Genomic DNA, 14,415 nt, shown 5'->3' on the forward strand with positions numbered 1-14,415 from the left:
ATTTTATTTCCGAAGTAGGCCTCTTTACAGCTCACATGCCATCGTCACAATTAGGTTATGAGCGGTAATTAAAGATGAGATGAACGAATGATGAATGAATTTTTCTTAATACAAGGTTCTTAGTTTTGATACAAAATGAACACAAAAGGAAATTTTTATGGTTTAACTCGATACAAGCCAATAAGTGTGGCTTTGAGATTTTCCCATTCATAACGAAGAATTTGTAAATGAAGGAAAATTATAAGTAACAATTGTTATGTAATTATGATATGAAACGTCCTATTTGTACCATATACTTAAAGATTATTACATTCTCGTAACAGCTGACTCTAGTAAATTTTTTTTTTCCTTTTGAAACCTTTTGAATCATAATAATTTTCTTAACATTGCTATAAACAAGTTTATGATGAATCAGGCGATCATTTTTCCTATTGTTTTTCTCTTTTCTATCCTGAAGCATGATTTTACGTTGTCAGATATTTCAAACATTGCCTCTTCTTTTCAAAGTAGATTGATCAATTTACATTTTCCGAGTTACACGTATGGTTATAGCAGAAAAGAAATAAAACTTCCGTCTTCCCTCTCTTATCTGGCATTTGGCCGAGTTCTGCGATAAAATAAAGAACACAGAGCTCTTTATTTCGCAGGGTTTTCTTCCTTCTTTCTCCCTTATGAAAACATCTTATAAGTTGTTTAAAAAACTTCTCAGTTTCCTACAAACTGTATTGCTCTACGTTGGTAAGCTGCATTCCTGAAGTGTAGATGAAAACTTGTACAAATTTTTCTTTCCTCATTGCCGAGTTAAATTTGCGAGCTATCATCTGTTCGGTAGCGCCAACAGAGCGAGTGCCTTTGCTAGTTCTCTTTCATCGTTCATTCTTTGACTCTGTCGCTGTGTCTGTGGAGGTAACCTTCTGCGTTCCGCCTGGGCTTGTTGGTAAGGTGTCGGTGTGCTTGCTGTAAATGGCCTGCGAGATGAGCCGTAGGGGACTCTCGCCGATGGCGGTATTGTCTTCATGGGTACTATATGTTGCTGAATATGTATTAAAAAGGAAGCTTAATAATAAATGACAAAGAAATCGTAAAAAAGTCACAGAAAACAATGCCGCAGCATGATTAGAAATATTCTCAACTAACTACTCCTTTTTCATATTGCTTGGTTTCATCAAATGAGTTGATGATGTAAATGAGCCACCAAAATGAATTTCTAAAGACGACGTTTTTAAGCGTTAACCTGTCGCTCGAGATGTTGATTTTACAGCATTGCCATGCTTCATCTTTTATCATCATTGTCATGATTATAATTTCTATCTGTCATTGCTATTCGTTTTGTGAATTACTATCGTTAACAGAAATTGGTCAGAGATGATTGGTGAGTCACCTTCTGTGTTAGTGCAGTCTTAATCACAAGAAACAGGCATTTAATGAAAATTGTTCTTTTAACTCGTTAGAAAGCAGTCGAATGGTTATAAGATAGAAGCCGCAAAGCTAATTGGTGAAGATAAGACGAAGAAAACAGCGTTAGAGTATGAAACTTACTGTGTGCCCCTTTGATTTAATAGTTGCAAGAGAAGTCTTAAGTTATCGTTATGTAGCAGACTTACGTCAGAGGAGGTGTCCACGCATCATGCCTTCCATACACGTTGTCACGTTGTAGTCATCAAATATCGTCATAGTTTCATTAATTAATGACGATTTATGCGTAAGTTAACGAAAGCTAAGCTGCAGAAATGTTGATGCATTCATGCCTCATTGCAACATGCCGATGCATAACAGAATTCAGAGCCTAAGTCCAAAAACCACTGGGAACTCACGTAGTCCTAAGGAGTTATATTTGGCAGTCCAATGCAAATGAAAATTCCGATTGAAATACCTTCTCATGTAAGAGCACACAAAGAAAATGGGATTGCAGCAGTTTATGCATCATTTTTTCTGTAGTCCTCTTTAAATAATTTGGATTTTATGGTTGAATAATTTCGTTAAGGGAATAAATGATCCAAAATTTCCACTAACTGTCACCAAAAGTGATTGGGAAGAGGACAGCTAACTCTTTCTGAGACGAAGTCTCGCTATTTCTGTTATTGCACGAATACAGTACGTTTTCGTCCCGTTATGTTTGCCTCAGTTTTGTTGTCAGGCAACAAATTAACAATATTATGGTACCCTTTTACGGTTAACAGAGGCTTTAAGTATTAACATAAGATATTAGCTTATTAGAAAGTATCAACCTGTTGATATATTATCTATTTGCCGTGATTTTTTTTATTTCATTATCTTTAGATAATTTCCCTCTTCAAAATTATATTTAATAAGTTAACTGATGAGCAAATTGCGTTATGAACCAACTTTTTTTGTTACATCACTTCTATTTACATCATTTTTACATACTAAAAATCGTCCAAAAAATACTGTTAGATATTTCCCTCCTACTATCATTGTTCAGAGCTCAATTTTAAAAATGTTCAAAGCCTTAGACCGACTCGTAGAGTTGCTTTGTTGCTCTTACATAGCATTTTGCAGAAATATGCAATTTGCATATACGATATTTGTTTTGATCTTTTCTGTATCATGGTTATGGGTGAGCTGATTCACAGATATTCTTTTTATGAATTGGTGGTGGTCGTATTTTTTTTTTCGTACGTCCAAAATCGTGGTTGGTGTAGGTAGACGAAGGAACGTCGTTATCGGTCTGCTTATTGCATCGTGAGTATGGGTGAGCTGTTGCTCACTTCGTTTTTGGAGCTGGTAGTGTTGCATAACTGATCTAAGTTTCTGTTTCGTCTACACTCAGACGAATCTCCTCCCTGAGAAAAATTATTCGCGAGTGTGGATCAAAATGGGACTACCTATGAAAATATTTTCAATTGAGAATTGCATTGCCAAATTTCAAGTTATCAAAACTGCCAGCTACGGTAAACATCACACCAATGAACGACTTTAAAAACGGAAAAAGGCAAGATGCTGAGCCGTGATTGGTTTTGAATTATGCAGCTGATTGCGTGAGAGGCTGGGAGCATTTTCTGTACCAATCAAGTAGCATTGTGAGGTGCAACAGTGTATTGCTGTTGCTTCTCATTTGCAGAAAATGGCCCCTTCTGATCCAGTAGTTAGCCTGGACGAATGTCTTTCATTACGTTCCTTTCACACCTTTTATGCTGTTTTTACTTTGGTGCAGCGTAGTTTTCTCTTTAGCACCACGTTTTTTCTTTTTCTTTTTACGCTTACCATATCTTAACCTGAGAATATCATTTAATACCCTTTGTAAATATTGCTGTGTGCTAGACTGTGTGTTAAGAGAAGGTAGTCTTTGAAGTTGGTAGTATAGTTGGTACGGTACAGTCTCTATGTAGATAGGTCGGTTGGAAAGTCCGTTTGCTAGTTGTGACTTTCTGCTTCCCAAAGCAGAAACCTGTGGGTAAACCGTCTTTTGTGCCTGTGCAATCGAGTTTAGTGATGTCATGAGCGGAAGAGAGCTCGGCCCTCCTTTATTTTGCCTTGGTTGAGGAAGTGAAAGAGGAGCTTGTACCTGTTGCCTTCCATATGCATTTGTAGTTAAAGGGGCCGCTGGTGTCTTCAATAAGCTTGTTAGAAGTCGGTAATATGGAGTATAAGGGGTCTGTGAGAGTTGTTTTGGATTAACCTGGGTGACCATGTTGGTTTGTTCTGTTGAAATCCTCCCTCCGGTTTTTCCTGTCATTGTAGGATTTGTATATGTCGTAACTTCCCCCGGTTTGTTGTTAAAGGCAGCACTGGAAATCTGTTTCGTTAACGATTGTAAGAAGTTTGTATTCCCTTCTTCTCCTTTGATGTTTGCTACTTTTGTTAGCGCCTTGCTAATTGTCTTAGGATAAAAATAATAGTAGAGCAATACCTGGGGTGACACTGTGTATGGAGAAGATTGCAGACTGGGTGAAAGACCAACTTTTGGAGCATATGCTGGAGGTTTGTTACCATGAGCTTGAGGACGTAAGGGGGAGAAAGACCGACTTGAAGCTGGTGCCATAGGCAAGACACGACTTCTCCAAGCAACCCAGGGCCAAGACGCTTGCCCATAAATCAAATGTGGCCTGAATGGAGAAATTTTAGGCTGTGCAATCCCTGTGGCACCCTTCCGTGTAGTTGACGAAAGCGGACCCTTTAAACTTGACTGCGTCCTTAAGGCAGGCATAAGGAGTCTTTGCTGTAGTTTTGAAGAATATGGCGCCTTTGGATAATAGCTGGCATAATACGGGTGACCAGAAGGCAATTGTTTTTTAATTGGTGGGACCATCTTTCTCGGCCATGGTATGGTCGTCAAAGTGTTGCTTGTCAAGACATGATTGGGTTGTTCAAGCATGGCCATCTTATATGCAAGTGATTGTTGTCGACTGGGAGCTGTTGCTAGCTGGGCCTTAACTCCCCCAAACTGAGTTTTCACGTTACTCGGAACCCGAAGGGGAGGCATGAAGTTTACTTTCTGCCTTTGCTGGCTTAACGCAGAATTTCGTATCGATCCACCGGAAGGATTTTGAATGCCTACTGTCTTGTTCTGCAAGGGCATACCCTGACCGATGCTTATCGGCCTTGATTGTCCTAACAGTCCTTGACCCGTCGAAAGAGCAGGATAAAAGGGCTTCTGACCTCCAGGAAGTCCTTGCCTAATGCCACCTACGGGAATGTGCCATATGATTGGTTTCTGGAATCGTGCATCATTATTCACTCTATTGGGAGACATGTTCGGCTGAGTTGTTATTGATTCTTGTTTAGCATATTGCTCTTGAAATCCTCCTGGTAGTCCTTGCCTCGTACCTCCCAAGGGAATGTGCCATATAATTGGTTTCTGGTATTGTGCATCAGTATTCATCCTATTCAAAGACATGTTGGGCTGTGTTATCTTAGATTCTTGTTTTGCATATTGTCCATTAAGTCCACCTTGAACATTAAGAGTATTTAATCTTTGAGGCTTTCCGGCGCCATTTTGCACATAAGGAGCCCGTTGGCTTCCTGGTGTATTCATTTCCATCACACTCGGAAGTGAATTTATATTCACTTGTTGCTTATTAAACAAAGCTTGCGATGAAAATGATGGCTGATGGTTGTTATTTACCCTCTGGGCAGTAACTGGAGTATAGTGCCTTATTGAAGCTTGTGTTGCATATGGAGTAGTCACACCAGGCGGATGGTTGTTCCACATATTACCAGACAAGAGATGAGGCACTGGCAGTGAGCTACCTGCTGCTGACTTTATTTTCGCGTTATATGCAGGTTTGTAAAATGTTTGTGGTTTTTTCTGTTGTGGAGGTAGCGAATACCCCTGAGGTGGTCTATAGAGCATTGGCAGCTGCACATCATAACGAGGAGGCACACCAACATTCAGACTGGCCAGTATTTGCTGCAAATTATTGGCGACGTAATCCTTTATGGGAGGTGTTTTTTGATAAGCTGATGATATTGCATTCATACTCTGAGGCTGAGGCCTGTAAAAAGCGGCTGGTCCATTCTTTCGTAGCCCATTTACGGGCGGTGTCATGATTGCGGTAGAGCCTCGTGTGGTCGATGACTCCTCTGTCACTTTCTTTGGTTTATGTGCTGGGTAAAGATAAATAAAACTGTGTTAAATAGGCTGTAAAGTCTCCTACCGACTCCAGAGAATGAAGGCTGGACTTGTCATCTTATGGCCCTGGGTTCAAGCCCTCCACCTTACTACTCAATAGACTTGTTCTCGGTTGTCCCGAGTTTAAATTTTTGGCTGTGCTTTGCATATAGCCAACTAGTATGCTACGTGTCTGTTGGGGTCCTGAGCATTAAGGGCCACAAGCTTGTCAGTTTGTAACTGTATAGGTTTACCTTAAGTAAATAAAGTCTCATTACTATATGTTATTATTATTATTATTATTATTATCATTATCATCATTATTATTATTATTACTATTATTACCATCATCACTATTATTAGATTAGCAGACTCGGAAACTTACTGAAGTAGACGCGGCAGTGTCTCATTAACACAAGTATTTCCAGGCGTGGCAGCTCACAGGGGAAAATGTAGAACTCGTCAATCATTCCTCGTAACAGGCGATTTCCAAATTGATGCTTATGACGACCTGTGGGTAGTACGAACAAACATAAACAATTGGGCTTACTTTAAAACTTTTAGCTATAATATGTTCAGAGCCATGATAATTCTCAAAGCGCAAGGAAAACCTAACGGCTCAAAAAGCCTTCAGGCATGATTTATTTTTGTATCCAAGGAACACATACCTATTCCGGCCTTGCCTCCCCAATCTTGAGACAAAAAACCTTGCCCTTTCTCCTCCTGAACCATATCTCCATTAACAAAAACCTTGAAGAGAAGCGTTCACTTGAGATAAATGTTACATAGGGGAAATGCTTCTAATATTTTTGTATGTGAGAGCACTGATTTTTTAGTTGAAGTAGAATGTAGTTATAATTAGAAAGAAAACCCAATTTTGAAGAAGAAGGGTTAGTAAAAGCAAATGAACAAACGCAATGGTTGCGGAATGATCATGGAATTAAGCTACTACGCGAGTGATTGCAGGATTAAGAATGTTGCGTTCAGAACACGACCTCGTTTATTTGCTGTTAAATTACAACGCCAAAATTGAGTGACGAACGACAGCCAAGGCAGTAAAAGGTACGACATCATATTCAACGACGGTGCCGACTTCTTTAACTCGATGAATTATGAAAAAAATTGAAGTAAGCATTAGGGCAAAATTAATTTTAAATCAGAAAATGATAGGAACAGAACAGGGAGATCTTTAAATGCATGTAATTCGTGCTTTCTCGGCCATCATTATGCTGCTTCTGCCAATGAGAATTCAGAATTTCTCACAGTGAGAGAAGTTTGGGTCTCTGATCTGTGTAAATAATCAGCATAAGCTTCATAGCTATTGGTTATTTTAGAAATTTGCACGCGTCTGAATAATGTTTAAAGCGCGTTATGTATGTTTTGAATAAAATAGTAAATAAATAATTTTACTTGTTAGTGCGTTAACTTCTTGTCATTCTTCAGTTTTATTTCAGTACTCACTCTTGCCCGCTGTTTCTTTGCACTGTAAGTCGCTGTGATTTGTGTCCAGACTCCTTCTCTCACTACGGGCCGCGACAGTAGACTGAATATGGTGTCATGGTTTTCGTTTCTGTGAAACCAACGCACTTTTCCATTTTCAATCTCAAAGTGGTACTGACCATCTTTGTGCCTAGAATGGCTCCCAACAGTGTCAAATATTGATTGTATTCCTTTGTTTGTGTCAAGTTTAACCCAAGTTGATATGGTAATTCCTGCCCTGGGGATTTGATGAAAGTGTACGCCATCCAGTAAAACATCTCCACCTGTTGTGATAATAAGATACAAAATAAAACATGATGGAAAGTGTTCATCGTTGTCGAAAAAAACGGCATCGCAACAAGTTTTAGTTTAACATAAACTGCCTGTTGACGAGGGAAATTATGATTTGGTTGGCTCCAGAACCGGACAGGATGACGGGAATCCTTGGTTAGACACATAATAGACTCCGTAACTTTAAGGCATATTTTTTGTAAAATTAAAACAGTTCACCGTCGTTTTAGCGATCACTGCTTTAAAAACACGTCTTGGACATAAAAAAGGTCAAGAAGAATTGTGAGAATCCTTTGAGTAATTATTAGCTGTAGTCTTTGTACCACATCATAAATCCACCGGGTGACATGGAAACGGTAGCAACGATGGTAAAAGACAAGGTTAAAAGAGTTCAGAAACTCTTCAAGTCGTCTTAACTTACCTAGTAAGTTTGCTGCATTACCACATTTCCCACCATGTGGAACGATTTGTGCCCCGTTGGCGAGGAAACCTCTGTTTTCACTTCCGGAATCATCTAACAACGCACTCTGGGAATACTTGTCAAAACTCAGATGGACTGAGGGTGGGCAATGGGCTGGAAGTAAAAAAAAGTTGCCTCGTTTGAAAAACTCCTTAAGCATCAGATGAAGAAATTTGAATAAGGAAATATATACCTATCTAGCTCTCCATGATTAGTTTCCGAGAAGATTTATATTACTAACAAAGGATACTTCCTAGAATAAATCTGCTTGTCTTTTTATGATAGTATTTTTGAATTCTTTTGCAATTTTATTAATCCTTGTTTCTTTGTAAGTTCTTCTCCTTTATTGTTTAATAAGTCGAATTATACTTTCATTTTGATCAATTCTTACTTACGATCTATTGGAGGACAGACGCATAGATGGCGTCACCATTTAACAAATTTTGCTTCTTTATTCTTTATTTTTATTTATTAAAGAAAAAAGTAGATTCCATACCGCCTTGAGTCTGTATGGTTATTGATCGCAGAAGACACCAAAACAAGGAGGGAGAACATCGGTGACAAACTCGGCTGCGCTTCATTTTGCCAATTTTTTTTGTTTTTAGCACATTTTGACGTGATCTGTGATCTATAACTGAACAGACTTTTAATTTTTTTCTCATTTTAAAAATAAATGAGCGTCTGCAGTTCGAGTGCATGCTAATGAATCTCACATTCACAGTAGTCCCCAACGTATCCCAGCCGGCACACGCATTTAGAAATGCCTGGTTTGCATGTTCCACCATTCTGGCACGGAGACGCCAGACAGGTCCAGTCCTTGTCCCTTGGGGTTTCCACTGAAAGGTACACAACAACCAAGGTATTAAGAAATGGTCTTTAATGCTGACTCATATTTAAGGCTCATTCAACTTCAAACAACGGTGCTTTTAAATGGAGTAAGAAAGATGATGAACTTTGAGCTCCCGTTGACTCAGAAAATTTTCTTTGTCCCACGCTCGTGACAAGACGGAAAAACTGACATATTTCGTAATGGTGCGTCATCTATGGCGGAAAGGGACTTGCCCACAAAACCCTTCGACAAAGCTCACGGTGATCGGAAGAACTTTTAGCTTGACAAACTGACTGAATTAGGGATTGTAAATGGACATTTGGAACAAAGTAGTTTTCACAGAGGTAGGTAAAAAAAGCAGTTACAACGCTGTGGTTATGTAGCCAAACGGACGCTTGCAGGGGCTGAATGAAACGATTACCGTACTTGTGGAACTACTACTGTTTAAATAATTCTTTCATTCGAAATTTTTCATTTACCGCTTTGATAATGAGAAAAACGCTAAGGGATAGAAACTGTAGTCTAAATCGCAATTGTGTTCTTTTTATTATGAAAACTAGAGGATAACTTATGTCTCGAGTTGTCCCCTATCTCACCCCAGCATTCCAAGCCGTCTCCAACAAAGCCATGCTTGCAGATACAATGTCCTCCCACACAGTGCGCGTTAAGGTCACAATGCTGGCATTCCTCTGTTTAAACGAATAAGTTCAATTCATAGGTTCAATTTTAATGCGAAACATTTGGTTAAAGGTAGATAGAAAGCGGAAGGAAAAAAGGAAAAAAAATCCACAAAGATGTGAAAAATTGAACGATAAACAGACACAAAATTGCAAAAAAAAAATGCGTTGCGTACAATCTTCTACGGACTGATAAATTATACCTCTTAACAATTTCATAGATTTGCTACTCACCGCCTCTTCCGGGAAAGAATTTAGGAGCTGAAGAGTAGGTGTATGCTCCAATATCTAAGAAACAAAGTACAAACCGAAGTTAAGAGTGAGTCTGAGACATAGAGAGTTAAAAGGCGCCCTACGAAGTCTTATGCTCGACTGCGTGCTGTCGCTGGTCTTCATCCTTAAACTTACAAGATCTGATCGTTAGTTCTTGCCTTTACCTACCATGCAATTCTCTCTCATTGCTTATGAGAGTTTGATGTTAGATCAAGATAGCAACCTACGCCTGATAAGTTTGATAATTATTCTCATTACCTGTTTGCTGGATAATGTATGGATAAGATAAGGAGAATTTACACGTTAATCACATCTTGGAGTTAGGAGTTGAGGTAGGATGTTAGTAGTAACAGAATTTACGTTCTCGTGTAGATACGTAACTCTCGTTACGTTGAGTAAACTTCTTTGTATTCAATGGGAGAGGGACATAACTTGGGGTCTAACACTCCTCGACCCTCGTCAATCACATGAATTATGAGAGACTTATTTGTCATGTTATTTGCTGTGTAAAAGTGAAGTACGTTCAGTCAACAGTCAGTCAAACCTTCGCATCTTGGTCCGGAAAAGTCACCTCGGCAAAAGCACTCGAAGTCATCGTCAATCGTCTCGAGGCACACAGCAGAGTTGCGGCAAGGATTTGCAGAGCAAGCGTTGACTAACATTTGTTAAATAGAAATGTCATGTCACTGTTTGTCACAGATGGGTACGTTGTCATTATCTTTTGAAATTACTGTATTTTCTCACTGGTAATACGTTATCGTCAGTCGTAAAGGATCTTCTGTCTTCAGTGTTTAGCTCAATGTAGGTGTCAAAGCAACTACAGACCTACCCCTCTCCTAACCCAACATTAACCCTGACTTGTTTTCACGTGGCTATTGTTGGGTATGGGAAGGAGTTGGTGCGCAATTACCCAGACGCTGAAAATGATCGTAATTTGTTGCGTTTTGGACCTACGTACCTCTTTTTGCATTATAATTGGTGCAGTGAATTCTCAATGGTTTTATTTTATTATTAGGTGCTATTTTAAGGTACATGTTAAAACAGAGGTGAAGTGACAATGTTTTCAAACCACTTGCACTAAGTACCGTTAAAGATCACTTAGTTACTCTATTTCTTATTGTAAATTGCTACGCCGTTATGCACAGAAACGATCTAAGTCGTTCGAAGGAAGATATTAAAGAGAAAAGTGTCTCCCACTTAATGGGTATGAATAATTGTCACTTGAGTCATTTGTTCCTACAGATTTCATGGTGCAACATCCCCCACAGATAGCAATTCTCACCTTTGAAGTGTTGCGTTGTCTTACGCACAGGGGATATCGCCGTCATGAAATTGGCTGAAGGTACGGGAGGTGGTGGAGAGGCCAAAGCTTTTTGTGGAATGAGAACTATAGGAAAATAAAGAGATGGATACCGTCAATTATTCCTACAAGATCATAAAGGCATTTTGAAATTGGAGGCTTCAAACGGAATTTACTCGAATAGCGTCCTGAGCTTATCTCGATTACTCTATTATAAAGGTACTAAGAGTATTGTCACTTCCTCTGGATGCCAGTGGTAGTAATCCATCGTTAGTTATTGACTTAAGATTCGGAAGAGGCGCGATAAGTTAAAAATGTGCACCGAAGACAACAGCTCTATGACTGACGTTCGAGCATAGGCATATTCTGATCTAGTATTTGGCACACCGAAATATTGAAATTTATATACATACATGAAAAAAATGCACTAAATGAAGGTTCAGAGTAACCATTGACTAATGCATATATCAACACTGAAAGTCAACACTCGATCAACACTTAATTTCATACATTTATCGGAAAACAGAGATATGTAAAAGCCATTTTGTTAATTTACCCAAGCTAATGTGGTCTCTTTTCGTGCCCCATGCAACAGTTGTATACAATATATGTAACGACAAGGTGATGAATTCAGCACTTACTATTGCATCGTGTTCCTCTGTAAGCCGTTGGACATTTACAAAGGTACACAGTGTAAAAGACCAGGCAACTGCCACCGTTATTACAAGGGTTTGGATAACATGGATTGCCTAAAATATGGAAAGCTCGGAGTTTATAATGGTTTAATAAATCACAGCTTGACCTACACCCTCGTACTCAGCATTTAAACTACTGCTGCCAGATTCTTTTACATTTTCTGTGTTTTTTTCGCTCGTAAAAATTAATCTAGAACCAAAAACATCATGTGACAGCTCTCAAACCTTTTAAGATGGTGAAAAGAGCAAGGAACTTACTCTCACAGTGCGGTCCGTTGAATCCATCTCGACACTTGCATTGGTAACCCTTTCCACGAACAGTGACACATAATCCGTCATTTTTGCAAGGGTTGGGGAGGCAAGAATTTACTGAAGAAACAGGATAAGTCAAAATAACATTATACAGTTCTCGTATTTGACTTAACAAACAATCTTTAAACTTCAAAATTTGACTCGCCTCTAAAAGTGGTATCGTGTTTCTTGTATCAATCACAGTTTTTTGAAGAATTTCTTTTATATATCATTAACAAAAAGTCCTTTCCTTCAACAAATGAAGTGAAATGTTAATTATATCATGATATATGTTAATGATACCGCAGATGCGCAATCCATATGTAAAGAATAATGTGTGATATGCTCAGATTTGTCACAGACACAGTGAAGATATCATCTTTAATATATTTTATCCGATTATCTTGTCAATATTTTGCGAGATTTAAGCCCCCTCCCCACCCTCCTTTAGGAGTCCTTTAGTGTCTCAGGCCTACTTTATTTTCACAGTCATTTAGGGAAAATAATCAATAATTTACGCCACTTACCTTGACAGTTGCGCCCCAAAAAGCCATTATGGCAGTTGCACTTGTAATGACTGGCTTTATCCCGTGCACATAGCCCTTGGTTCTTGCACGGATTAGGGTTACAGTGGTCCACTGGAGAGATCGAAACATACTTATTAGTTCTTAAGAAATCTGATATGATTAGTTGTATTCACCATATACATCTCCGTTAGAGATTCATTAGCCGTCTGACAAACTCGGTTCCATCTGGCCAGCTTATTGCGTAGTTATGCCAACTTTTCAAAGATTGGTTCTCAGAAAGTCTTTCCTCGTCAGGTCCAATAACGTCTATTTTTTTCCCGGGAGTTAGCTAACAAAACCTTATTTATGACTTACAGCATGCTGTGTCCGAGCAAAGAAGTCGGGAAATATATGTGATCCGTAACACAAAAATTAAAAAGATATTTTAAGAATAATAATCACAATAAAAACGCTTTGCGACGAAGCCCACTTCGGTTAACCATGAACTTGAACATGAAGCCAATTACCTTGACAGTGGAAACCGGTGAATCCCGGCTCACACGAGCAACTATATCCTTTTCCTTCCTCTACGACACAAATGCCTTTGTTTTTGCACGGGTTGGGAGTGCAGTAGTCAACTATGAGTGGGATTGAAACTTTGTTAATTTGGATTTAAGTACTGGCTCAGTTTTATCACTTTACTAATGTCGTCTTGTTACGGCAACTGATGTTAGGTATTGCAATCGTCGACTATGAGTGAGATTAAAACTTTGGTTATGTAGATTGCAAAACGGGGTCAGCAATGTTCTTTCACTGTTTCCGTCTTTATATATGATATTATATTTTGTTAGAAATGTTTATCATTTTTAATGGTTCAATATTTTGGAAAGACTAAGTCTCTCCGAAAAGACCAACCCAGTAGGAAGTAAATGGTCTTTCTAAAGTCTGATTTGAGTATTGTTGAGTTAGTAAAATGTGCAAACGTGAGACAATGTGAATATGATCATAAATGGATGAACACGTCTATGATTCCTGTGAGCCATAAGTTGCCAGTCGTACTTATTTGCTTCTCTTACAGTCGTCTTCCAATCGCTATACCAAGAGAACCTATCACATCACGCCCATGCTACACACTTTAATAACCTCACTGCGAACAGAAACTAAGCGAGTTGAAAAATGCACTTGGTCGACTTACTATGAGGCTTCAGACGAAGTCTTTGCGCCTTTGATGCTTCTGCAATACCAAGGTCTGGTTAGAAGCTTGCATAAGTTGTATCATTCATTTGGAAATGTCTGGGGCTGTTTACGTTTCAATTTCGCGATGGTGAAGACGAAATATCAAGGTATTTTTTTGTATTTTTAAGCACATTTTGATTACTAAAATTAGAACATCTTCTTGCTAGATTTTTATCGAAAATAATTTTTGTGAAAAGGAGTGAAGTCCATTGAATTTTATCATTGATCTACTGTCAAAATGTTAATCTTCTTTATTCCTTTTGCTGGCTCTTCACTGGCATTTACTTTATTACTTTGAAGACTTCTTTCTATCCATTACTCTTTATGCCTTTTACACATGTTGAAGCAATTGTAAACATTTATCTTAAAGCTGACAACTCATTGGCTTTTCATGGTTAATGCTAGTGTAAGGTGAACTTGATTAAATGATGATGAGTGTTATGACGAGAGAAATGATCTATCTAAGATTTCAGCAGTGTGATTAACCCTTGTTATATAATCATTTGGCCATCTAACGAGCTGACTGTGTTGTGCTGAGTCTGCTTTGCTTCCCGTCAAGTAATACGATCTTGGAAATGAACTCTTTTAAGTGATAAATGGGGGTGGGGGAGGGGGAGGGGGAGAAGGAAAAGGGGGTGGAATGGGGTAGAGGGAGATGGGGGGGGGGGGAGAGGGAGGAAGAGGAAGAGGGGGAGAGGGGGCATAGGGGCCATACAGAAGGGGATTGAACTTAAACATTTTTAGTAGTTTGCCTCGCCTCTTTGATCTGCAAATTAAACAGACGCACGCAAGCACGTGTAGACGGC

General features: G+C 38.9%; 1 protein-coding gene across 6 annotated transcripts in view; it reads right to left on the reverse strand.

Moving 5' to 3' along the window:
• Nucleotides 1-26: 26 nt before the first annotated feature.
• LOC131777281 (neurogenic locus notch homolog protein 1-like) overlaps nucleotides 27-14,415 on the reverse strand; it is a 33,915-nt gene continuing 19,526 nt past the window's right edge. For 3 of the 6 annotated variants that reach the window (XM_066167130.1, XM_059093546.2, XM_066167128.1), the window contains 15 exons: nucleotides 13,569-13,607; nucleotides 12,901-13,011; nucleotides 12,395-12,505; nucleotides 11,835-11,945; nucleotides 11,523-11,630; nucleotides 10,864-10,968; nucleotides 10,126-10,236; nucleotides 9,543-9,596; nucleotides 9,228-9,320; nucleotides 8,516-8,638; nucleotides 7,764-7,916; nucleotides 7,034-7,335; nucleotides 6,241-6,322; nucleotides 5,958-6,083; nucleotides 2,258-5,568 (listed from right to left, as the gene is read on the reverse strand). In XM_066167130.1, the coding sequence (XP_066023227.1) occupies nucleotides 3,131-5,568; nucleotides 5,958-6,083; nucleotides 6,241-6,322; nucleotides 7,034-7,335; nucleotides 7,764-7,916; nucleotides 8,516-8,638; nucleotides 9,228-9,320; nucleotides 9,543-9,596; nucleotides 10,126-10,236; nucleotides 10,864-10,968; nucleotides 11,523-11,630; nucleotides 11,835-11,945; nucleotides 12,395-12,505; nucleotides 12,901-13,011; nucleotides 13,569-13,607 (4,067 nt within the window). In that variant the 3' untranslated portion in view covers nucleotides 2,258-3,130. Of the gene's footprint in view, nucleotides 1,034-2,257; nucleotides 5,569-5,957; nucleotides 6,084-6,240; nucleotides 6,323-7,033; nucleotides 7,336-7,763; nucleotides 7,917-8,515; nucleotides 8,639-9,227; nucleotides 9,321-9,542; nucleotides 9,597-10,125; nucleotides 10,237-10,863; nucleotides 10,969-11,522; nucleotides 11,631-11,834; nucleotides 11,946-12,394; nucleotides 12,506-12,900; nucleotides 13,012-13,568; nucleotides 13,608-14,415 lie in introns of those variants that run through there. The other 3 variants (XM_066167131.1, XM_059093547.2, XM_066167129.1) reach the window with 3 other exon arrangements.

The sequence above is a fragment of the Pocillopora verrucosa genome, chromosome 5, assembly GCF_036669915.1.
Source record: "Pocillopora verrucosa isolate sample1 chromosome 5, ASM3666991v2, whole genome shotgun sequence".
NCBI classification, from domain to species: domain Eukaryota; kingdom Metazoa; phylum Cnidaria; class Anthozoa; order Scleractinia; family Pocilloporidae; genus Pocillopora; species Pocillopora verrucosa.